This window comes from Chiloscyllium plagiosum, unplaced genomic scaffold, assembly GCF_037043375.1.
Source record: "Chiloscyllium plagiosum isolate Xiang-an unplaced genomic scaffold, Cpla_swu_hap1 HiC_scaffold_9, whole genome shotgun sequence".
Lineage (NCBI taxonomy): Eukaryota > Metazoa > Chordata > Chondrichthyes > Orectolobiformes > Hemiscylliidae > Chiloscyllium > Chiloscyllium plagiosum.
Window position 1 is genome coordinate 47,542,512 of NW_028270147.1, and position 24,325 is coordinate 47,566,836.

At 39.6% G+C, this 24,325-nt stretch overlaps 1 protein-coding gene across 1 annotated transcript in view; it reads left to right on the top strand.

Moving 5' to 3' along the window:
* Positions 1-5,629: 5,629 nt before the first annotated feature.
* Positions 5,630-24,325, top strand: part of faf1 (Fas (TNFRSF6) associated factor 1) — a 414,762-nt gene continuing 396,066 nt past the window's right edge. The window contains exons 1-2 of the mRNA XM_043699221.2: positions 5,630-5,845; positions 12,001-12,069. Of these exons, the coding sequence (XP_043555156.1) occupies positions 5,804-5,845; positions 12,001-12,069 (111 nt within the window). The 5' untranslated portion in view covers positions 5,630-5,803. The remainder of the gene's footprint in view (positions 5,846-12,000; positions 12,070-24,325) is intronic.

Sequence of the window (24,325 nt, forward strand, 5' to 3'; positions counted from 1 at the left end):
AGCAGTTAAATTGTATCCATCTACCTCTATTTACATGTTCAAATCTCTAACCTGTTGCAAATGCTTTGTGCATTTAGATAGAGTACACTAAATTTGTATTTTTACTATTATGCTATATTCTGACCCTATTTATTGCTTGCCTTTGTTTCAGCTAATTCTGTATACTTCTTTTCTAATTATTGTAATCATGTTTACTTCCATTCAATCTGAGCTTCCTCTCAGGTTCCTGTCCTCTTGCCAATCACCACATCAACACCAGTAAAGCTCCTGATAAACATGTTAATCCTGGTCCTGTTGAGGGCCAGGACTAGTCCTAATACTTCATCATTCTAATACTCCTGCAGCAATGTGTTCATTTGCTCCATCCTCCTATTGCCAGCTTCACCAGTACATGATGCTGAGAGTAACCCTGCGTTATTGCTTTTCTGCTTTTTATGTTCTTTCCTAACTCACTAAACCCTGTTTTCAAAATCTCATTCCTCTTCCACCAATGTCTTTGGTACTCATATAGATATGGACCATGCAACCTCCCCCAGAAAAATATCATCATGGCTTTATATTCAATCTTTTTTATGAACTTGGGTTTGTACGTGTTTCTTCAATAAGGCATGTTTTGGAAACTACATGATTCCAGATAATTGATACAAAGTCAGACACCTTTGTGCAGATTCCTGTAAATTGTAGGGTAAACCAATGAGATATGCTGGGGTGCACAATGAGATATGCTAGGGATAAAGGAGTCACCCACTCTCTGTTGCTGGGAAATGGCACAACTTTCACCAGTGTGGACTTTAGATGCCAAGGTTTTAGTAAATAAATATTGGTGGGGAATATATACCTATACCTTTGTATTGGTTTTATTGAGAATGTAACCTTATGTCTGAAATGGTAACTGCAAGGATTGTCTGCTGTTTGCTGATGGATGGAGTTGTCCTACTTCTCAGGAAGGATTTGGCCAGAACAAAAGTGGTAGCTTCTTGCATCCTTCCATCTCAGTCACAACAGTGAAAGTAAGGACTCACAATGTCCTATACTGCTCTAGACATCTTTGACCTGGCACTAGGGAGGCTTTGTACCATCTTGGAGTCGCATCCATGGCTGCAGAAACACCAGTCTGTTCCTCTAAGTAATAAGTCTCGTGACCTTATCTTAATGTTGCAAACTATTTTTTTATCAGTAGAATAACTTATTTGTTACTTACATGAATTTGTGGATCTATAACTCGACGATTGTTTACCATGTACAGCACTATGTTTGTCATCATGGATTCTAGCCAGCTGGGATCCTGCCCATATCCTGTTATATTAACACTGTCAGGATTATCAGAAGTGCATTATGTCAGAGTTAACCAAGATTTCACCTATTAACTTAATATCAGGTAACATTCACCACATATAAAATAATTAAGACGCCTTAACAACTAGATAATTTTCTGCATATATTGCAAAGATGTTGTAGTCACTGATTGACTGATGATGCATGCTAGCTCACAAGTGATGTCACTATCTTCTTCTGTCATTAGGTTTTGTCTCCATTCCAGGGCAGGCTTCAAAACATCCTTGAAGCAGAGCTTTGAGCATTTTACTGGTCTTCAGACACATGCTTGACACCATCTAATCATAGTCTAAAGAACATGTCTTTTAATTTTCTTATATTTTTGATTGTGAACTGAAATGGAAAGAACTGTTTTAAAAATCAAGGATTGCTGAAGGATTATTGCATTTTTTGAAAGCGAGTAACTTGACACTTATTGTAAGCACTGCTTAAACAGCTGCTCATACAAGCAGTGGTAGGAGAAGTTGCAGATGAGCTGGAGCTAGTGGTAACAAGTGGCTAATTGGTCTGTGGACTAGTGAATGGATATGGATGGCAAAGGCATTCTGCCTGTGAACAACTATGCAATTAGTTCTCATATAATTGAACTTCTTGGGGCAGTGAACAAGTTAGTGACAAACCATCAGATCTTCACAAGCTCAGATTCTTTCTCTGTTCTCTGCATTAAAAGCTACACTAATTTGAAATAAAATTGGTTTGTTTTTTTTCTTCAGCAGTTTCTGTGAGATAAAACATGTCGGAGACCTATTATAAGTGTGAACCAGTCACCCTGTGTCTCCTGCAAACCAGTGTAAGTATCCAGAGAAGGAAAATAGAGAAGCAGTTTTCTGATCAGCACAAGAATTATCTTAGCAGATCCTGTGAAAGAAAAATGGGATTAGAATAGTTAGGTACTTGATGACAGGCATCGTCATGATGGGCTATAGAGTCTTTTTCCATGCTATTAACAACTCTATGACTCTACAGTATTATCCTTGAGTGGGTGCAGAGGCAAACAACAAATGTATTCTTGGCATCAGAATTCCAAGATATAGCTGAGCAAGTTGTAGAAGAACTTGGAAGAAAGGATTTAGAACATTTTAAAGAGTATCAACAGAATTGATCAAAAATATTTGCTCAACAGATGAGATACGGTAAATTATTTAATTGTGATTGGCTTATTAAAGTTCATATGCTTTCCGTGTTCCTAAAAATGTTTAGGTTTTGTCTTTATTTTTACATTTAAATCAGGAAGGAGGGGGAAGTGGTGAGAAGTGTCGCGTAAAGTAATGAAATAATTGCTTACTAAACTTTATGGTGAAAGTTTTAAGATTCTTTATTTTAATGTGCCCTGTCAAAGGAACAACCACCTTGGTTGAGAGCTTACATTTTAAAATCCATTTTATTAAATGTAATTTTTTGACTAGATTCAGGGCAATCCAGAAAGTTATTGCCAAACGTAGTTTATTTTGGTAAAGTTATAGTGCCATCCAGAGGTCATTAGGCAGAGGACTGGGTATTTGTAGGTCTCGGATTGGTACTGTGTTTGGAAAGTGTTTGGAACACCAATGTGTATTAGTTTACTTAAAGGAAGTTGAAAGCAATTTGCAACTTTGATAGCTTGGTTCCAAGACTAATTTTCTTGAAAAGAAACTTTTAATAGAAATTGAGTATGCAAGAATAATTTTTTTATATACCTCTTGTTAATTCAAAATTAAAATTATTTTAAAATATTTTTACATTGCTTATGTTACAATTCTTAGTCCTTCAGTACAGAATGACTATATTAAACTAACAAAATGGAGGAGAAAGTGAGAGCTGCAGATGCTGGAGATCAGAGCTGAAAATGTGTTGCTGGAAAAGCGCAGCAGGTCAGGCAGCATCCAAGGAACAGGAGAAGGAGAAAGTGAGGGCTGCAGATGCTGGAGATCAGAGCTGAAAATGTGTTGGATGTTGGATGTTCCTTGGATGCTGCCTGACCTGCTGCGCTTTTCCAGCAACACATTTTCAGCTCTAAACTAACAAAATACCAAGAAATCTACTTACAGAATCGTATCACTTCTGTCATGAGTATTACAGATGATTAAATTATGAAAATGAATGCTTTAAATCAGAAACAAAAATGGAAATCGCTGCAAAAGCTCAGCAGGTCTCGCAGCTTCTGTAAAGAGAAAGCAGAGTTCATGTTTTGGGTCCAGTGATTCTTCCTCAGAGCTGATGCAGCCACAATTTCATATTACGCAAAGTTATGCAGCTTTTGACATAACTGGAAACAGATTGACTAGAACAAAAATGGAAATCGCTGCAAATCTCTTCACATTCACTCCATCCCAGTCTCTTAAAAATTTGTAAATCTCAATTAAATTCTCCTCAGCCTCCTATGTTATATATTTCAAGAAAAATTACAATGGAAAGTAATAATGATTTTAACACCTCTATCCCCCAGTGAAACTAATGATGAGGGAGAGAAGGAATGTAGGAGACTGGGGTTGGGCAAAGCTGTGTGGCAGAAGGATAGGTCTGCACTGGTAGAGAGAATGGAGGAGGCTTTAGAATCATAGAAAATGCACAGCACACAAAGAGGCCACTTGATCCATCATATCTACATTGGCCAAATCAAGGCATCCAACCTAATCCCACTTTCCAATAGCTTGTTCCCGCTAGCCTTGTCAGCTATGAAACTTCAGATGCATATCAAGACACATTTTCAACGAGTTCAGGGTTTCTCACTTTACCCCCTTCAGGCAGTGATATCCAGACTCCTACCATATTCTGGATGAATTTGTTTTACCCTCACTTCCCATCTAATCTTTCTATTGATCACCTTAAATCTGATCCCTGTCATTGACCATTCAGCTAAGGTAAATATGCTCTTCACATTCACTCCATCCCAGTCTCTTAAAAATTTGTAAATCTCATTTAAATTCTCCTCAGCCTCCTTTGTTCCTCGCTGATCCAATTTTTGCTCATATCTGTGTGCTGGGAGAGAGAGTGATGAAGGAATTGCTTTGCTACCCTGTGCTAAGATAGAGAACAGGGATTGACTGCTGAGAACTCCTGCTTTGGGAGAGGAAATTTCGGAGAAATTGCTCTGTGCTTGGGGATGGGTAGTTTGCTCTGTTCAGGGAGAGGGGACTGGCTGTATCCTTGGAGAGGGGTGATTGTTCTGTGCTGAGGTGGTGGAGGTGGAAATTACTCTGAGCTGGGGGCAATTAATGTGTTCTGGGTCAGAGCAATTGCTCTGTTCTGGGAGAGGCAATTGCTCAGTGCTGGGAGGGGTGAAATTGCGATGTTTTGGGAGAGGGGGTGTTGGTCTCTGCTGGGAGAGAGGGAATTGCATTATGCTGGGAGAAATGATATTGCTCTATGCTGAGAGAAGGGGTATTCGTCTATACTGGGAGAGGAGGTATCGCGCTATGCTGGGAGAGGAGGTTTTTGTGCTATGCAGGGGGCGCGATTGCTTTGTGTTGGGGGGACTGCTGTGTTCTGGGAGAGGGTGGTATTGCTCTGTGTTGGGGGTGGAATTGTCTTTTGCTGGGATGGCAGGGGGCTGCTCTGTGTTGGGAGGTGTGAGTGTTTTTGCTCTTCTAGGACAGGGGTGGTGTTGCTGTGTATTGGTTGGGTGGGGTGATTGTGCTGTTCTGTAGGGGTGGATTGCTATTTTCTGGGAGGGGGTTATTGCTCCCTGCTGGAAGATGGGGGGATTACTATGTTCTGGGAGGTATTGTGCTGTGCTGGGGGGAATCATTGTGTTCTGGTAGAGTGGTATTGCTCAGTGTTGGGGGGAATTGCAGTATTCTGGGAGAGGGGGTATCGCGTTATGCCAAAAGATGGGGGAATTGCTAGGTTCTGGGAGAGGGGGAATTTTATGCTTTGCTGAAGGTTATGGCTGTGTTCTTAGAGAGGGTGGTATTTCTTAGTGTTGGGGAGGGATTGCTCTGTGCCGGGAGGTGTGGCTGTTCGAGGAAAGGGATGGTGTTGCTCAGTCTAGAGGGGGGGGAATTGCTGTATTGAAAGGGGTGTGTGTTGGGGGGGGGGGGGGCGGGCAGGCGATTACTGTGTGCTAAGGGGTGAGGGAGGTGGAATTGCTCTGTTCTGGAAGAGAGAGAAACTTTCCTCCCCGCTCCGCTGTCAGACCAGTTGACAGCTGCATCACGTGTAAGAACGGCCGTAAAGACGATGTTTATTTCTCTTCACGACAGCGTGACAAGCAAAATTAGTGAACGACGTTGCCGTAAAGTGACGTGGAAGCGTTCATTCTTTCTAGGGGTCAAGTTTATTAACTTAGTTCTTTAAGAAAAACAGTAGAGCAAAACTTTCGTTTATGTTGTTTTGGACTGTGGTTACTACTGATTGTAGAGCCGAGAAGGCTCTTTAAATAGTGGTATTGACGATTGTTGCCGACGAGGGTAAAAGTTGTAGAGATGTGAACTCCCTCTGTGCGTGTGAGTGTCCTGAGCAGCCGGACATAGTTGAAAGAAGCAGCAGAATGGCGGCCATGGACCGAGAGATGATTCTTGCTGATTTTCAGGTGCATTCGATGTTTACAGAGACTTTTTCTATGTCTTGCTTAACGAACTGTGGATGAACGAGAACCTTTACCATCCTTTTTATATTAAATTGGGGCTATGATGCACCAGTTACCTGGTTGTCATGTAATTAATTGACCACATGTTGCTGCTGTTAAATGTAGGATAGGAAGATGTAGCTGATTTTATCCCTTGCTATCTGTATCTTTAAAAAAAAGTTACGTTTAATATGTTTTATTTTTGAATGCTCAGATTTGGTGGAACAACCTTTTTAAAAAATAATCTGACTTTTTGTTTCTTAATTCACACAATTTATTAACTGAAAACAACAACTCGGATTAAAAAGAGTCCTAAATGAAAACCGAAAAAACTGCCGATGCTGGAAAGCAGAAATCAAAACCATGAATTGCTGGAAAAGTCAGCAGATCTGGCAACATCTGTGGAGAGAAATCAGAGTTAACATTTCGGGTCCAGTGACCCTTCCTCAGATCTGACCCTTACGCCCCAAGAACTCCCATCTTGAAAGTTTCAGTGCCTCTTGTAATCCATATCAAACGGTTTGTGCAAAATCTGCTGCGTTTTATGTTTGATTTATTAGGTATTAGCGTTTTCTTAGCCAACCCACGTTTACAGGCTAATTTTTTTCAATAGCAAATACATAACTTGTGGAGACTTAAATATTGCACATTACAAAATCAATGATCCATTTAGGTATGTTACCACTGGACTGTGAAATAAAGTATTGATATACCTGCTGTTTTGATGTTAAATACTTGACAATACTTGTTGAATGAAGACACTGGATATGTAGAGCAAAAAATGAATTGGTAACCTGCCCCAAATGAAGTGGTGAATAACTTGTATTTTTGGCCCTGATTCCTTAAAATGATCATTCTGGTTTATTAAAGAATCATCGTATGTGATACGAGCAAACATTCATGTTCAGATACTAAAGTCTTTAATGTTTTGGAAGGAATGTCAAATGTCAAATGATCAGCTTTTCTGTGCAAGTTGTAACTTATTTTTTAATAAGTCAATTATAGAGCCAAATACATTTTCCAGTATAAAAGAAAGCTAATTGGTCTATTAGGTCTAGTATTTTCTTTGATTTGTGGGAAGAGCAGTTCCCAATATCCAAAAGTGCATGAGGACTTGGATACAAGTTTGAGGGAAGAAATGCAAAGGGATATGAAAAGTATTTTTTTTAAAACCAGTGAATATTGGTGATCTGAAACTTGATGCTTTTGAAGGTGATAGATTTGTGGATAATTAATAATCCACATTTGTAGTACTAAAGAAGTAGAGCAGGGAATGGGACTGACTGAACTGTGCTATAGAGAGCTGTCATGGATTCATTGAACCAACTGGTGGCCTCCAATACCAAGATGTCTCCTATTGATTAATGAGGTGGGGAATCAAAACAGGTGAAAATAAAAGCTGGAACAAGGTGCTGCCCCAGATGTACAAGAGAAGAGGAAGTTCTTCTTCTCGTCCTCAACTTCAAAACATTTTTGACAACAGTCTGTAACCAAACTGGTTATCTTTCTTGTAGTTACATAGCAACATACCAGCTTTTCCTCTTGCGAAGTGGGTGGATATCTCTGAATCTTTTTTGAGTTTTATTGTTGAGGAACTTAGGTTAACCTACCTTAAAGATATGGAGCTTTATAATGCTTTTGCAAGATGATTTAAAAAATCACACAACACCAGTGTTTCAAAAGCTAGTGCCTTCAAATAAACCTGTTGGACTATAACTTAGTATTGTGATTTTTAATGTTGTCTACCCCGGTCCAACACGGCTCCTCCAAACGTTTGCAAGATGAGTAAATATTGTCAGTGGATTGATGTTGATAAATTTGTCAGCTATACAGAAGTAACTGATCCTTTGCAGACTTTGGAAGATCCCTGATGTTCAGTTCTTGATCTGTATAAACACCTGAAAAATCAAAATAAAACAGGACGCAAGTATGCTGGTGACAAGAGCATGTCAGGAATTCAGAGGAAGCAGCTGGAATGTTGGAACCAGTGGCAACAGTGTTGAAAGATGTAGGCAAGTGGGAAGGGAGGGAAATTGCAGAAGGAAGAGGGGCCCCCAGCATGGTGCTCATAAATAATGGAATGGAGACGTCCAAGTTAGAGGAAGGGGCATGACAAAAGGAATGATAATTATTCAATATTGTAGCGCACACTGTGGGAATTAGGCTTGTCCCATTTGTGCCGGATCTTTGAAATTTTCATCTGCATGTGCTTGTGTAGTTCCTTTCCTGTACTAAGATGTCCCAAAACATCTTGGGCATTGGAAAACAGAATGACAAACCCACATTAGGGGATCTTAGAGTCAATGACCCACAATTTTTAGTTAAATAAATAATTTTGAGGATTTTACTTTTGAAAGAAGGAACGTGAATTAGGGAGGTGCAGAGCTTCAGGTCTGGGCAAATGAAACGCAACCAACTGTACTTTCTCCCAAAACCCTGCATTGCAGTCCTCTTAAAGTATATTCCCTTTTGAAACATCCTATGGAATCAGCTACAATCATCTCCTTGGTCTTGCATTTCCGATCTTAATAACCTTCTCTGGGGGAAAGTTCAATTTTCCTTCTAATTCTCTCGTCAGTGTTTTAAATGTATGCCATCTGGTTACCAACCGTAGTGCCAGAGGAAATAACTTCTTCCTACTTGTCTAGCGGAACCTTTTATAATTGTAAGTATTTGTTAGATCTCCCTTTTTTTTTCTGCTCGAGAATTATCCCAGTTTTTGCATGCTCTTGACATAACTGAAATCCCTTGTGCTCCGAGTCATGCTGTTAAACCTGCCTGTTACCTTTCACTGCCTTAAATTCTCACTAAATTGTGGTCAGATTTATAGGCTGCATCCTAGTTGACATTTAACTGGTGATTTTTAAAAGTTGAGTATAACTTCCCTGTTTTTGTATTCCAGATTCCTTTATACCAAGACAAGCATCCTGTATTACTTATGAAAACACTAAATGCTGGAGAAACTCAGGAAGTCTGGCAGCATCTGTGGAGAGAGAAACTGAATTAGAACCATTCTGAAGAAGAGTTATGCTGGACTCCAATTTGAGCCCTGTCTCTCTCTCTCTCTCTCTCTCTGCAGATGCTGTCAGACCTGCTGAGTTTCTTATTCTTGTTTTACTTGCCTTGTCAACTTTTTTGTATTCCAAGTTATGGAGATGATTTTTAAGAGTGGAAAGCTGATATTGCTTGATGTATTGTACTAGAATCCTTATGTTTCAAGTTAGACATTACTTTAATGCAGTGTATGCCACGCAGATTTGTATGTGGCAAGTATATTTCTGAGGGACTCTTAAAATAATTTAAAACATGATGAAAAAATGAGTTATTTTTGTCTTCATGGGAAAATAAATAATTACCTCTTTTGTGGGTATCAGCAGCAAACCCAGCATTTGTTGCTTGTCCTTAATAGTCCTTAAATTGAGTGACTTATCAGACCATTTCAGAGTGCAGTTGAGTCAACATATTTCTGTAGGCCTGGAATTAACATGTGGGCCAGACCAAGTGAAGATGACCGTTTTCCTTCTGAAGCAACATGAGTGAACTGGATGATTTTTACAGTGTCATTTGATGATAGTTTCATGGTCATCATTACTGAGACTGGTTTGCAATTCCAGAATAACTAATAATTTAAATTCTGTCTGGGAGATGAGAACCCATGTCTTCAGAGAATTAGTTTGGACCTCTGGATTACTCGTTGAGTGACATTACCACTGGCTGCTGTCTCCCAGAAAAGTAATGGAATTACATTAATCATCTTTCAAGACTGCTTGAAGTCTTTAGATACGGTTTCAGAAATTTGCTGTTATTTCAGAGAAAGATAAGAATGCACTGTCAACACAGATTAAATCTTTGTACAGTCCTTGGTTCAACCCAATGTTAGGAAAGCAAGGTGTGGATATGTAGTGGAAAACCTAAAGTGAGATTGAGTTGCTAATGGTTTGGATCAGCCTTAGGTTGTCAGTGAGGGGGTGTAGTCTGTTGCTAGGGAATGGAGTTTATCGTGGGAGTGAAAGCAATGGCCTGAGTGTGGCTAGTATTGGAGGAAGGTTTGACTTGCTCTGCACTGAATGCTGTTCAATTATTCTGATAACATATTGACACTGGAGGAGTCAAGATGTGATGGTGTGGTAAATCTGGATGTCGTCTTAACCTGATGTTTCAAGTAAAATTGTGAAAGCTGTTTGCATGCAGATGAGGATTGGAAGGGTGTTGGGATCTATGAGGGCTTCAGAAGTAAGAGTGGGTTGACATTCCTGTGCAGGCGATACTGAAACTATGTTTTGATAAATAATAAAGGAACATGATACCATTCAATTTTTTTTCCCTAATTTGTATTACATTACAGAACACTATTCAATATTGTACTTCTGTGCATAGCTGCACATTTGTTCCCAGGTTTGATTTTCTCACTGTTATTTCAGTTTAGGACTGTTGTGGTGCTCAATAGCACCACCTTCCTGTTCTAAGCAGAATCATCCATTGAAATAATCACATTATTATTTATCCTACTCAACGTGGAATCCATATTAAGTAGATTTTCGTGATTTGTGTAAAATTAGAATCGGTGGAAAAGTGAATTGGGCCATTTGTATATTTGGGAGACAATCTGCATTGCCAATTTTGTCCTTGGGCATTAGGTTTATGTGATAAAATGCGTGGCTGTGTGATTATCTCCAGTATTGTTGAGGTAGATAATAAATGCTTTCAAAATGGCAAGGTAGTTTTGTCTATAATATGATATGCCATCAAGTCTCCTGATAGAAAGCAACTGAATATCTTCAGTTCTGTTTTAATTGTGAAGTATTCCAGAATTTGTGGTATGAATCAGGAATTGCTTTTCCAAATAATTGTTTTTTTATATATAAATAATGTGACCTTAATTTTATAATAGTTGTAAGCATCCTCTAGCATACATAAAACTAGTTAGATGGTCCTCTTGTCTTTTTAATAAGCTGTAACAGGCTTGGGCTATGTGATCGAGTAGTCGTTCCATGTTTTTATTAATGTTGATTGTTGGATTTTTGATGCTTTGGGATTGAATAATGCAGTTAAGTTCATTAGGTTTCACAGGCTATAAATACATTTCCCATTTTCTTTGGTTGTCTCAAATGGATACTGAACAATATAAAACAAAGTTTGTGAGAAAGTTTGTAGCTCGGGTGCTCGTTGCTGTGGTTCTGTTCGCCGAGCTGGAGTTTTTGTTGCAAACGTTTCGTCCCCTGTCTAGGTGACATCCTCAGTGCTTGGGAGCCTCCTGTGAAGCGCTTCTGTGGTGTTTCCTCCGGCATTTATAGTGGCCTGTCCCTGCCGCTTCCGGTTGTCAGTTTCAGCTGTCCGCTGTAGTGGCCGGTATATTGGGTCCAGGTCGATGTGTTTGTTAATGGAGTTTGTGGATGAGTGCCATGCTCATCATGGCATGGCACTCATCCACAAACTCCATCAACAAACACATCGACCTGGACCCAATATACCAACCACGACAGCGGACAGCTGAAACTGACAACCGGAAGCGGCAGGGACAGGCCACTATAAATGCCGAGGAAACACCACAGAAGCCCTTCACAGGAGGCTCCCAAGCACTGAGGATGTCACCTAGACAGAGGACGAAACGTTTGCAACAAAAACTTCCAGCTCGGTGAACAGAACCACAGCAATATAAAACAAGACATGTAAAATGCAACTTTTGCGTCTGGTTAAGTCATAAGGATGTGTTGATATTGCATAATACTGAATTTTGAAATATATATTTGAAATGTTGACAACTGAATTAATTGTTTACAGACCACCATTTTTCTTCACTTCTCTCCCCACATAAGAATGAACATCTTGTGTGTGTGTGTGTGTGCACTTGTTACACAGTTATGTGATGTTAACCCTCTCTGTTGCTTGAGCTGTTGGCTAAGCTGCAACCATTTTCTCAACCACTACCAGTTCTTTCTTCCAGCTCATGCACTTTGCTTCTCAACACTTGTTTTAAATTTTGGGGTTCAAAAGATCCATCGTATTCAAATATGTAAATTGGTAAAACAAATTGTGCAGTGCAAAATTATATTATGCTTGCTATAATAAGACACTTACAAATGTTTGCTTTTTCAAACATTACTTTTCATTTTCTTTAGGCATGCACTGGAATTGAAAATATTGATGAAGCTATTACATTGCTTGAACAGAATAATTGGGATTTAGTGGTAAGTACCTCGTGTGGCATTTGAGAAATTAATAATTTTGAATGGTAAAGTGATTTTAGGAAGTCTTTCCAAAATTTTAGAAGTGCATTTTAAACTTTTTCCCAAAACCTTAATTTACTACGCAATTCAACTTCTGAAGAATGCAGACCTGTTGAATTATTTTAAGATTGGATTTTTGCTACAGCGTGGCATATAGAAGTAACTGCTGGCATTGTGTAAGTCATCTTTTATGAATCTTTATCAGTTCCATTTTTTGTGTGTGAGTTGATAACATCATCTGAATGCACAGCTTCCAGCTTCACATGCACAACACCCAGCTCAACCTCGCCAGAGTTCTCTCAACCTGTATTATATCTAATTTCTTATACTGTCAACTAACAACCAGTATTTGGTGTGCAAAGATTTCTTCAAGTTAAGTAATAATAATTACTGAAGTAATTATCTTTGGTCACAGCCATAAAATTTATTACCTAGCTGCTGATTCTGTACACCTTTCTGATTATTAATTGGGCCTGAATCAGTGTGTTTGGAACTTCATCTTCGTGTGTAACCCTAGCTGATCATCTGACATATCCTTTCCATTACCAATGATGCATATTGCCACCTTCATAATATGAAGGTGCCTGAAGAAGGGCCTGTGCCCGAAACGTCGAATCTCCTGTTCCCTGGATGCTGCCTGACCTGCTGTGCTGTTCCAGCAATAAAGTTTCAACCTTCATAATATGACCAGTCTCAACCCATCTGTTTCTTAAAGGTCTTGTCCGTAGCTTTGTTACCTCTAGACACAACTCTTTCAAAGTTGCCCTGGATCATTTTCCGTCCCACGTTCCCTCTAAACTGTGCAGTTGTGCATCAGTAGATACGATGATGAATGGCTTCTGTTGAAAAAGTCAATGCCACGCATGGACCTTTTGGAGATCTGCACACAGCAAAACAACTAAAAGAGATGTTACTTGCATCCTCATGATCTTGATCTTATATAAAAGTCTGCATAAATCCAGTGATGAGACATCTCTGCTATTTCACAGGATTCCAGTTTTTATGTAAGAATTTTGTTCAGTTTTCTTTTACAAACCTCACCTCCTGTTGACTGCTGTTACGTTTGATGCAGTCAGAGCCAGAGCAGGGATTTGGAATAGGATCTGCTGTATAAAAATGAGGGACGAGTGGCTGAGGTAGAAGAGGAGTTGCCAAAGGTAGGCTATGGGCAGTTGGTTTAGGTAGAGGGGCTGGTGATTGTGTGTGTGTGGAAGGGGGCTGAAAGTGGCTTAACTAAAGGAAGTTTTTCAGCAAGCTTCAAACAGTCTCAAGGGTACATAATAAGACCAGAAAAATCAAGTCAATACTTTACTCTATGCCGCTGGAATCATCACAGACACTGACCAGGCAAGGGCTGGATGAGAGTTTATTCATCTTGAAGGGAAGTTCTGAAGTCTTGGCAAAGTTTAATATTGTAAGAACTTGATCATCGAATGTGCTAAAGTTAACAAAGAGGCAGAGACCATGGGAGTCCATTGATTCCTTATCAACTACCATGACTGATTAGTAGTAAATTGTGCATACTGCACTGTAAAAGATGAATTCATGTGGGAGCACATTGTTGTTAGGGTGATAGATGAAGTAATATCTAATTTAATGCAAGTAAAGAAGGATTTACTCCTTGTGAAGGGATGCACAGTTTGTGAAGCAGATTGGGATCTGGAATCATATTCAGGTCAAATTTTGCAGAGAGAGTCTGAGGCACAATGGAAAATGTGAGTGTGGACAATTTGTAGACCCAGAATCAGAAAACCTGCTGAAGTAAAGGATGCCAACAACCATTTTTGATTATTATTGCTTCAGCAGACAACCTTTTGACTTAGCATCTGCATCTGAAATAATCCAGAGGACAACACCTAACTGTATGAATAATAATCTCCTGCATGATTTTGCAAAGGAAGAGCATGATTATAGAGTTAGAGAAGTTCTGAAAACATTTTAGGACGTAGGCCTAACACTAAATAATGAGAGTCAATTTCTAAAGCTAATGGTTAAATTTGAGATCACATTGTGCACACCATAGGAACAGTGGCTGATCCTCAGAAAACAAAGGTAATTGGAGAACTTCAGCAACCCAGGTACAAGTGTGAGAGATTCCTAGGGATGGTTCACCTAGTTGGGGGAATTCATAAAATCTCTGTCAGTAAGTAATGAACTGATGACAGAGAGCTATTGAGACTAAACCAATAGTGGTGCTGGAATGGCCATCAGAAATTTGTTCAACAATTAAGTTGTTAACTTCTGTGGTATTAAAGGTCAAGTTGCCATATTCCTACCTGAGCAAACGTGAGGACTGCAGATGCTGGAGATCCGAGTCAAGATTAGTGGTGCTGGAAAAGCACAGCAGGTCAAGCAGCACCCAGGGAGCAGGAAAATTGACATTTCGGGCAAAAGCCCTTCATCAGGAATGATTCCTACCTGATCGTAGGGCTGCTGTCAAGAGAGTGGTTTTAACTTGACAATCACCATACTTCAGTTGGAGGGAGGGTTTGAGAAAGAGAGTCCTTCATAGTAACTTCAGCTGGTGTGGGAATTGAACCCTGCTTTTAGAATTACTTTGCATCACAAACTGTCCATCCAGCTAACTGACTCCTTCTGTAATATTATGCCATTACAAATTCCAGTTAGCAACATGATACCTGTGGATGCAAACCATGGTTAGGACATTCAACCTCTCAAGCCAGCTTTGCCATTCAAGAATACAATGGTTGATCATATCGTAACCTTCAATCCATGTGCCTACCACTGATGATGTTTGAACGCCTTGACAAAAAATTATCTACTTAATACCTTTTAAAAATTATCAAGGACTCTGCTTTTATCATCTTTTCCTGAAAAGAGTTCCAAAGTGCCATGACCCTCTGAGATGAAAAAAATTGCTGATCAAATGGGTGACTCCTGAATTCCAAATAGTCACCCCAGTTCTAGATAAGCCCACAACTTGAACAATTTACTCAATACTATTATGTGTCTGTGATTTTTGAGTTCCTCTCTCCCTTGTGTTTCTGCTTCTGGGATGTTGCTTGTGTTCTTTATTTGTCAACTGTTAAGGGCAGCATAGTAGCATTGATTAGCACTGGTGCGTTATAACGCCAGGGACCCAGGTTTGGTTCCTGTCTTGGGTGACCGTGTGGAGTCTGTACATTCTCCCAGTATCTGTGTGAATTTTCTTCTGGTGCTCTGTTTTCTGTTTACAGTCCAAAGATGTGCAGATTAGGTGGATTGGCTATGCTAAATTGCTTGTAATGTCCAGGGATGTGCAATCTAGGTGATTAGCCATGGAAAATGCAGGGTTATAGGGGGTAGGGATGGTTCTGGGTAAGACATTCTTCGGAGAATAGGTGTGGACTCAATGGACTGAATGGCTTGCTTCCATATTGTAGGGATTCTATGATAATACTTGTTCGATTTACCTGTTATATTTCAAATTTCCACTATTAATTCTCCAGTCTAACTTTCTGTAGGAGCAGTCCTCACTTTGTTAATATTTCTAGCTACTCTAATCTTGCTGTCTTTATTAGGTTTTTTTTTGGTCACTTTTTTTATGTTCCGTTTATTCTTCTGACTTGCCACCTGCCGTTAGACAGTTTATGTTTTTAAGTTTGGTACTATTTTTAACTTGCTAGCGAGCCATGAATAGTGGGTCTGTCACTTGGAGGTTTTTTAAATTTGTCAGGATGTATCTATTTTGTATATTTTCAAAAATCCCCTTTAAATATTTACTACCGCATCACTTGACCCATTCTTCAACTTAATTTGCCAGTTCACTGTATTCAGCTCTGATTTTGTGCCCTCCTAATGGCTTTATTTAAATTTAAAATACTGGCCTTGAACCCATTTCTTTTTCCCTCAGATTGAATGTAAAATTCAAGCATATTATGGTCACTGCCACCTAGAAATGTTTTCACTGCGGGATAATTATTTAAGTTATCCTATTCTGTTGCACAGTAATTTGTCTAGTATAGCCTGCTGTCTGTTCAACTCCAGACCATTGTGCTCTAATAAATTATCCCGAAAGCTTTCTATGAGCCTCTCATCTAGGCTACTTTTACTTCTCTGATTTCCCATCTGGGTGTAGATTAAAATGTCCAATGATTATTACCATGCCTTTCAAACAAGAAGTCAGTATTTCTTCCTTTTATGCTCTTGCCCACAGTGAGGGGGCCTCTATACCACTCTAGGCGAAAGTGAGGACTGCAGATGCTGGAGATCAGAGTCTAGATTAGAGTGGTGCTGGAAAAGCACAGCAGGTCAGGTAGCATTCGAAGAGCAGGAAAGTTGAAGTTTCGGGCAAAAGCCCTTCATCAGGAATCCTATCACACTCTCAAGTGACTTCTTGCCTTTGTTTTTTCATATCTCTACCCAAACTGTTCTGGTTTCCTGAACTTGGATAGTCCCTCTCTGTTGTGATAAAGCCATCATGAGCTAACAGAGTACCCCTCCCTCTTATCCTATTTTCTTTGTAATTCTGAAGTGTCATTTTAAGATTGAGGTCCCAATTCATGTCATCTTGCAAACCTCTCTGTAATGCAACCAGATTATACTTATTTTTGTTTGAACTCTTGAATATATCTGTTTTGTTGCAAATGCTAAACACAGTTAGACTCTGAGCCTTTAGTTATGGATTATTTTTGCTTTTAAATTCTAGTGTCATATGTTTGTTTATTGTTGATTAGATTTATACTCTCTCTCTCTTCCTTCCCATGTTAATACCTTGCTCTTTGCTCTTGACTGTAAACTTAAGTTTACCCCATCTACTCCAGATTTGTTCTCTTGCACCCCACTATTCAGTTTACAATCCTCCCTTAGTTATATGGTTAGCAAAAATACCAGCCCCAGCCTGGTTCAGGTGGAAAACCTCCCATTGATATTGATCCTATCTTCTCTAGTACTGGTATCAGTGCCCCACAAACAAGTACCTACTTCTCCCATACCAGTCATGCAGCTAATCTGATTTACCCAATACCAATTTGCATGTGTATGAGGTAATAATGTAAAGATTATAACCTTTTCAGATTCTGCTTCTTATTCTGGTGTCTTTCATCTTCTGCCTGGGAGGACAATTCCCATCCATGGGTGGCATCGTCGCTAAAATGGAAACAGAGGCCGGTAAATTATAGAAGCTTTCTAATGTAAACAGGGAAAAGATGTGCCACAATAGAAAAAGAAGCCTTTGTGGCAAGACGGGTTTGTTGGAAGTTAAGTATTTTTGGGAGGACGGGTGGCAGCAAAGGTTTATTGTAACAGATTACACACCACTGTTTCTTCTTATTATCACGAAGGAACTTTTGAAGCTGCCATCTATAATTCAGCATTTCAGGCCATGTTTGATGAGAGAAAACTCAACCATGGAGTACGTGCAAATGAAGTGTCAAATAACGGCAAATATTTTATCGAGAGTGAGGTCTGAAGAGGCTGCAAAGCAAGACTTCTGAGTTTATAGTAGGACAAGGATAGCCGTCAGTAACAAACTTGTCAACGTCAGAGGAAACAAGTTCCAAGAGATTGGAGAAGCTCAAAACAGATGAAGAATATCTCCAGATTAGGAAGTGCTGCCAGTCTGATAACCGGCATATATCTGCAGCAACCTTATATTAAGACAATACCTTTGCAACAGAAACGTCTCATGATTACAGATGACCTGTTTGTCTTTATTGAAAGATTTGAAATTACCTAAAATATCAGAATTGGTATTCTCCAAAGTATTCCTCAAGGTTATCTTGGAGTATTCAAATGTTAGAGTCCAACAGTCAATTTTGTGGCAAGGGATTATTCAGTCTGTTGAAGAGTTCATATCCAATTGTTGAATTCGTGCTGTTAACACAATATAACAATTATCTCATCCTTGCCATGAAGAATTTTGAAAGATTAGGAATGAATTGTTGAGTTTAAAGGGAAAATATTTATTATGGAATATTGTATAGCATTGCAGCGGACATGAGGATAAAATTATTAAAACAAATCTTTAATTCCTGGCATGGTTGTATCTGCTTAACCATTATTTGCAGAAGAGAATTTGGAGCATTTGCCAAAGAATATTGGTTCATTAATTTACAATTGACTGTATGACTCATGAGATCTTCTTAAAATTGGATGACATTAATTTCACTGTATTGAGTTATGGATCATCACCATTGCAAGACAGATTATCTACAGAATTGTGATGAATTGAAGGTTCTGAACTTGGCTTCCATTTGTTGACTGATAAATTGAACATTGTTACCATGGAAAACCAAGATTAGAGTGAGAAGTCCAAAGAGAAAAGCTAACTAGAATCTGCCATTGAGTGAGGGAGTTACCAATTCTTTAGCCATGGGAAAGAGTATGGATCGCAAACTACCAACAAGAAGGAACTATTGAGGAAATATAACAACTAAGATTGTGTTTCGAGGAAGCATCACAAGGTATTATGAGAGACAGTCATCTGCTGGTATGGAACTTGAATGCTTATTTAAAACACATGATTTTGTTGAAGCCTTTCATCTTCTGCCCGGGAGGATAATTCCCAAAAACATTAATTCAAACGGAAAACCAACATCAAACTTCTGATTGGTTGGGGAGTTGAGGTAGTGCTATCTGGAAAGTATCAATCAATGATTATTGACAGTTAACTGCCAGACTTTATTTAAATGTTAAACCAGACAGATTGACTCTGATTGCCCTATAAAATTAACTAATGCTGAAACAAATAATTTGCTGTTACCTATTTTGAGTTTAAACAGATACAGTGCATTCACGTTTTCTTTCTGCAAAGAATAGGCCTTTGTTTATTTGTATGTGTAGTTTCCAGCACACACGTGCCACTCTTCATGCCGAACTGGTATAAATTGGCTGTCAGTGTAATTCAGCTCACATTCTGGAGTACTTATCAAATGTTTAGTAATTGAATCTTATTTCACGATGGATCTTTGTGTTGAGTTTTGTAACAGGCTGATTAGATATAGTCAGTACCTTGCTTGTTGTGAATCGCTGAAAGAATCTGCCATTTGGTCTTTGAGGCATATGGCCTACATGTCTCGCATCACATTGACACTGAAAATGATACTGTATTAGTCATTTGTATGATAGAACATCCATTTGGCTTAATAGCAGCATCTCTGACATGAGTGTTAACCCCATGGTTTAAAGTTTAAGCCACGTCTCTCAGTTAACTGTCAGCATCATTATTTGGTGCACTCTCCATGCCAAAGCCTCTGCCAATCTCAGTCTGCTTGCAAGATGATCAGTCCCTTCCTGTCTCGCAGTATAAGTGTTGGTTTTCACTTTGTTTGTATTCTCGTAATCTATCCTGACAACTGCAGGGTGAAATGTTGCACCAAAATTGTTTTCTTTCAGCAATACATAAGCAATCAAAGAACCTTTTTATTATCCTTGAAAAGAGAACCAATGCAAACATGACATATGACTTTGACTTTGGAAAAATAGAGACCAGTGAAAGCTCAAAAATACCCAAAATGAAAATAGAAGAAACTGTACCAGACTGCCAACCTTGGAAAACATCCGAATAAGACCAGGGAGAGTTGTAAAATAGTTTTGTAGACGAACCCTTGGATTGTTTGAGACTTTGGAGGAGATTGGCTTGGGAGAGAAATGTAAATAATGGGACTGAAGACTTGGGAAATTTGGAGTAATGGGTTAAAAGCATGAGGTTGAAGAGATCATTGTGTAAGATCAAACATTTAGAGAGAGCCTGGAGAGAGTTGTTATGGAGGTGACACTCAAATTGCATGGAGAATTCTAACTGTGTAAATAGTCTGGTAATAAATGGTTCTTGTTGAAATGAATGTCGGCTGCAGTCGAGTCATTTGAAAGACAGTCAGGGCCCTGATACCCCGACAAGAAAGTAAAACACACAAGTTATTCATGAATGCTACAAAATGATAGATATGGCAAAAAAAAGTGTTAAAACATGAATTAGAGTTCATATTACAAGGGGGAAGCATATCCCTGCATTGATTAGCATATACTTAAGCTCCATCAAAAGAGAGAACAAAACCTAGAATGCTTACTTGCCTACCCATCACATCAATATAGGTAAACCATTTTCCTCCTTTTTTTCTCTACTGTAGAAAATGTGAACATGCTGTCGATCTAGTGTCATGTGACTCACTTTGAAGCACAGGTTAAACTTATACTCAATTTGGCAATTGCTAATATGAATGTGAGTGACAGCATGAGCATCAACTGAGAAGGTCAGGAGCGGGTATGTGTTTATTCCAATGAAACATGCCTGAGTCAACCAGGCATAGTTAATTTTGAGTTAAAGAGAGGAAAGACCAAACTGTTGTGTGGCCATAATCATACCAGACCATAAGAGAGAGAGAAGCAATTGGTGATGATTTAACTTGAGGGCCACCAGACCGCAATTGAGGGAAGAGGTTGAGAAGGAAAGTCCTTCATGGTAACCTCAAACTGGTGATGGGAATTGAACTCACGCTGTTGGCATCACACTGCTCTGTAAACCAACGATCCAGCCAACTGGGCTAAACAGATTCCCAAGACCAAACTAGTGAAGCAGCTTACAAATATGTGAATGAAGGAAGATTGATAAAAGGGACTCAAACTGTGTGAATGTGGAGAACATGAGCAAAAGTAGATTTGCATGCAACATCTGGCAGTCTGAGCAAGAGGTTGGAACAATGAACTATGTTTTGAGGGAGAGTGGGAGGAGGTAAATGTAATGTAGCAACTGAAACTCACTTTGTAGTTTGTAGATATAAGAAAATATGTGGGCATTTGGGAGGTTTGAGCATGTCAGTTCCAAATTTGTTTCAGATTGAGAGTGCATGTTTGCAAACCATATAGGTCTAATATATCCTATGATGTCTGTGGGAATAGTAAACTTAACAGTCACATGTGCCAGTGACAGAGAAACTGTGTGAGGAATAAATTGTACAAAACATCACACATTTTAAAAAAAATATAGAGAGTACGTACATAAGTCAGACAAAGATAGAAGAGACACGAAGGCAAGATTAAGCAGTGGAAATGAAAGCATAAAATTACAAATGCTGATAGATGAAGCAAATGGGCATATTTGTACAAAATTGAATTCAATGTAGAGATGGAAATGTGTTGCTGGAGAAGCGCAGCAAGTCAGGCAGCATCTAGGGAACAGGAGAATCGACGTTTCGGGCATTAGCCCTTCTTCAGGAATGAGGAAAGTTTGTCCAGCAGGCTAAGATAAAAGATAGGGAGGAGGGACTTGGGGGAGGGGCGTCGGAAATGTGATAGGTGGAAAAAGGTCAAGGTGAGGGTGATAGGACAGATTGGGGTGGGGGCGGAGAGGTCGGGAAGAAGATTGTAGGTTAGGGAGGCGGTGCTGAATTTGATGGATTTGACTGAGACAGGCTGGGGGGAGGGGAAATGAGGAAACTGGTGAAATCCGAGTTCATCCCTTGTGGTTGGAGGGTTCCTAGCTACAGGGTGGTTGGGTTGGTTGGTCCGGGTGTCCCACCCTGTAGCTCAACATTTCAATTCCCCCTCCCACTCCACCAAGGATATGCAGGTCTTTGGACTCCTCCATCGTCAGACCACAGCGAAACGACGGTTGGAGGAAGAACGCCTCATCTTCCGGCTAGGAACCCTCCAACCACAAGGGATGAACTCGGATTTCACCAGTTTCCTCATTTCCCCTCCCCCCAGCCTGTCTCAGTCAAATCCATCAAATTCAGCACCGCCTCGCTAACCTGCAATCTTCTTCCCGACCTCTCCGCCCCCACCCCAATCTGTCCTATCACCCTCACCTTGACCTTTTTCCACCTATCACATTTCCGACGCCCCTCCCCCAAGTCCCTCCTCCCTATCTTTTATCTTAGCCTGCTGGACAAACTTTCCTCATTCCTGAAGAAGGGCTAATGCCCGAAACGTCGATTCTCCTGTTCCCTAGATGCTGCCTGACCTGCTGCGCTTCTCCAGCAACACATTTCCATCTCTGATCTCCACCATCTGCAGACCTCATTTTCTCTTCAATGAATTCAATGTAGGCAAACATATAGACCTCAAAAGAATAGAACCGTGTGCTCTGTGTGTGATGAATAGCTAGAACCAGTGAGGTCCAATGTGAGGTTGGGTTTGTAGATCATTGAGAAGTTATGAATGGGTACAGAAAATAATTACAAAAGCTCCTGGAATGATGGCCATTTCTAGAGGAATAGATAACTCATGGCTGGAATTCCTGCTTCAGTTATGCAAAACCCTGTTTGGAGCACATCTGGAATACTTTGAGTAGTTATGGATATCACACCCTGGGAAGGATATATTAGCTGGCATTGGAGAACGGTTAATGTATTTACTCGAATGATATCTTCGATTCCAGGGTTAACTTCTGCGGAGAGGGAGACTACATAAGCAAGAGTTGTACTCCCTGAAAGTTCGATACTTAAGAGCTGATGTTGTTAAACTTTTTCAAGCTGGTAAGGGGAGCATATGGTGAGGTAGAAAAATAAATTTCCATTTGGGGAGTCTAAGACGAGGCACGGTCTAAAGATCAAAACCAATCCTTTTGGGTGAAATTAGGAAGCACTTTTAAAAGCAAAGGCTATTTGGAGCTCAGTTTTGCAAATAGCAATTGATGCCAGATCAATTAATTCATTGAGTTTTACTATTGGGTTGGTGAGGGGCGGTCAATGGAATTGGGTCACAGATCAGCCATGGGGAAAAGCTCAAGGGCAAAAGGTTCTACCTCTGTTCCTAATTTGTGTGTGTCACGTGTATAGTGTGCAAGCAGATTCAAGGGAGACACAAACGTTTTAAAAAAAAACAGACCATTTAGCCCTTCGAGCCTGCTCTAGCATTCAATATTATTATGTCCGATTGTCCAATTTAGTACCTTGTTCTTGCTTTCTTATCATATAATTCTTAGGGCTAAAGGAATGAAATGATATCCAACTCCTCAAAACATTCAGTGTTGCAGCCTCAACTGTTTCCAATGGCAAAGAATTCTACAGGCCAATCTATGGGTGAAGAAATTTCTCCTCTGCTCAGCCTTAAATGGTCTATCTTCAACTGTAATCTGTGACCCCTGGTTCTGGACTTCTGGGTATTTGGGAACATAGGGAAAACACAGGAAATGTCTAGTCCTGTTGGAATTTTATAGGTTTCTATCAGGTGAATGTAGTCCTAATCAATCTAGTCTAGTCCAAGTCACACCGAAGCATGTCTGTATCCCACTCATGGCTCACCCTCCCTATCCAGCTTTGAGCAAACTTGGAGATGTTACATTTATTCCCTTCATCTAAATCATTTATATACAGAGAAACCTTGATTATCTGGCAATTGATTGTCTGAATATTGGATTATCTGGCAAGATCACAAGGTCCCAATGCTTGGCTAAGCTATGTTATCTGGCATTCGATTATTTGGAATTCGTTTAACCGAACAAAATACTGCCATCGTTGTCTTTCGGACAGTTGAAGTTCCTCTGTATTGTGAATAGATGGAATCCAAGCACTGAGCCCCGCAGTACAGTAGTAGTCACTGCCTGTCTTGTGGAAAAAACTTGTTAATTCCTACTATTTGTTTCCTGTCTGCCAACCAGTTCTCTGTTCGTATCAGTAAACTAACCCCAATCCCATGCACTTTAATTTTGCATACCAATCTCTTCTGTTGTACCTTATTGAAGGCCTTCTGAAAGTCCAAGTAAACCACTTCTACTGGCTTCCCTTAATCAACTGTATTAACTATAGCCTTAAAATTCCAGTATATTTGTCAGCTTTCATAAATCTATGCTGATTTTGTCCAAACCTGGCATTGCTTTCTAAGTGCTCTGCTATTAAATCTTTTATAATGGACTTTAGAACTTTCTCCACTACCGATGTCAGGTTAACCCGTCTATAATTTGCTGCTTTCTGTCTACTTTTTTAAGTAGAGTGGTTACATCAGCAACTCCTCAATCCATTGGAAGTATTTCAGAATCAGTAGAAGATTTTAATGAGCGCCAATGTATCCATTGCATCTTGTGTTGTTGAGTTCTCTGGAATGTAGAATATTGGGCCCTGGAAATTTATTATCTTTAAACCTATCAGTTTGTCCAACACAGTTTTCCATCTAACAATTTCTTTCAGTTCCATATGCATCACACACATGGTTAAGAAGGTGTTTAGCATGCTTGTCTTCATTGCTCAGATGTTTGAGTATAGGCGTGGGGATGTTATGTTGAGGTCGTACAGGACGTTGGTGAGGTATCTTCTGGAGTATGTTGTTCAGTTCTAGTTGC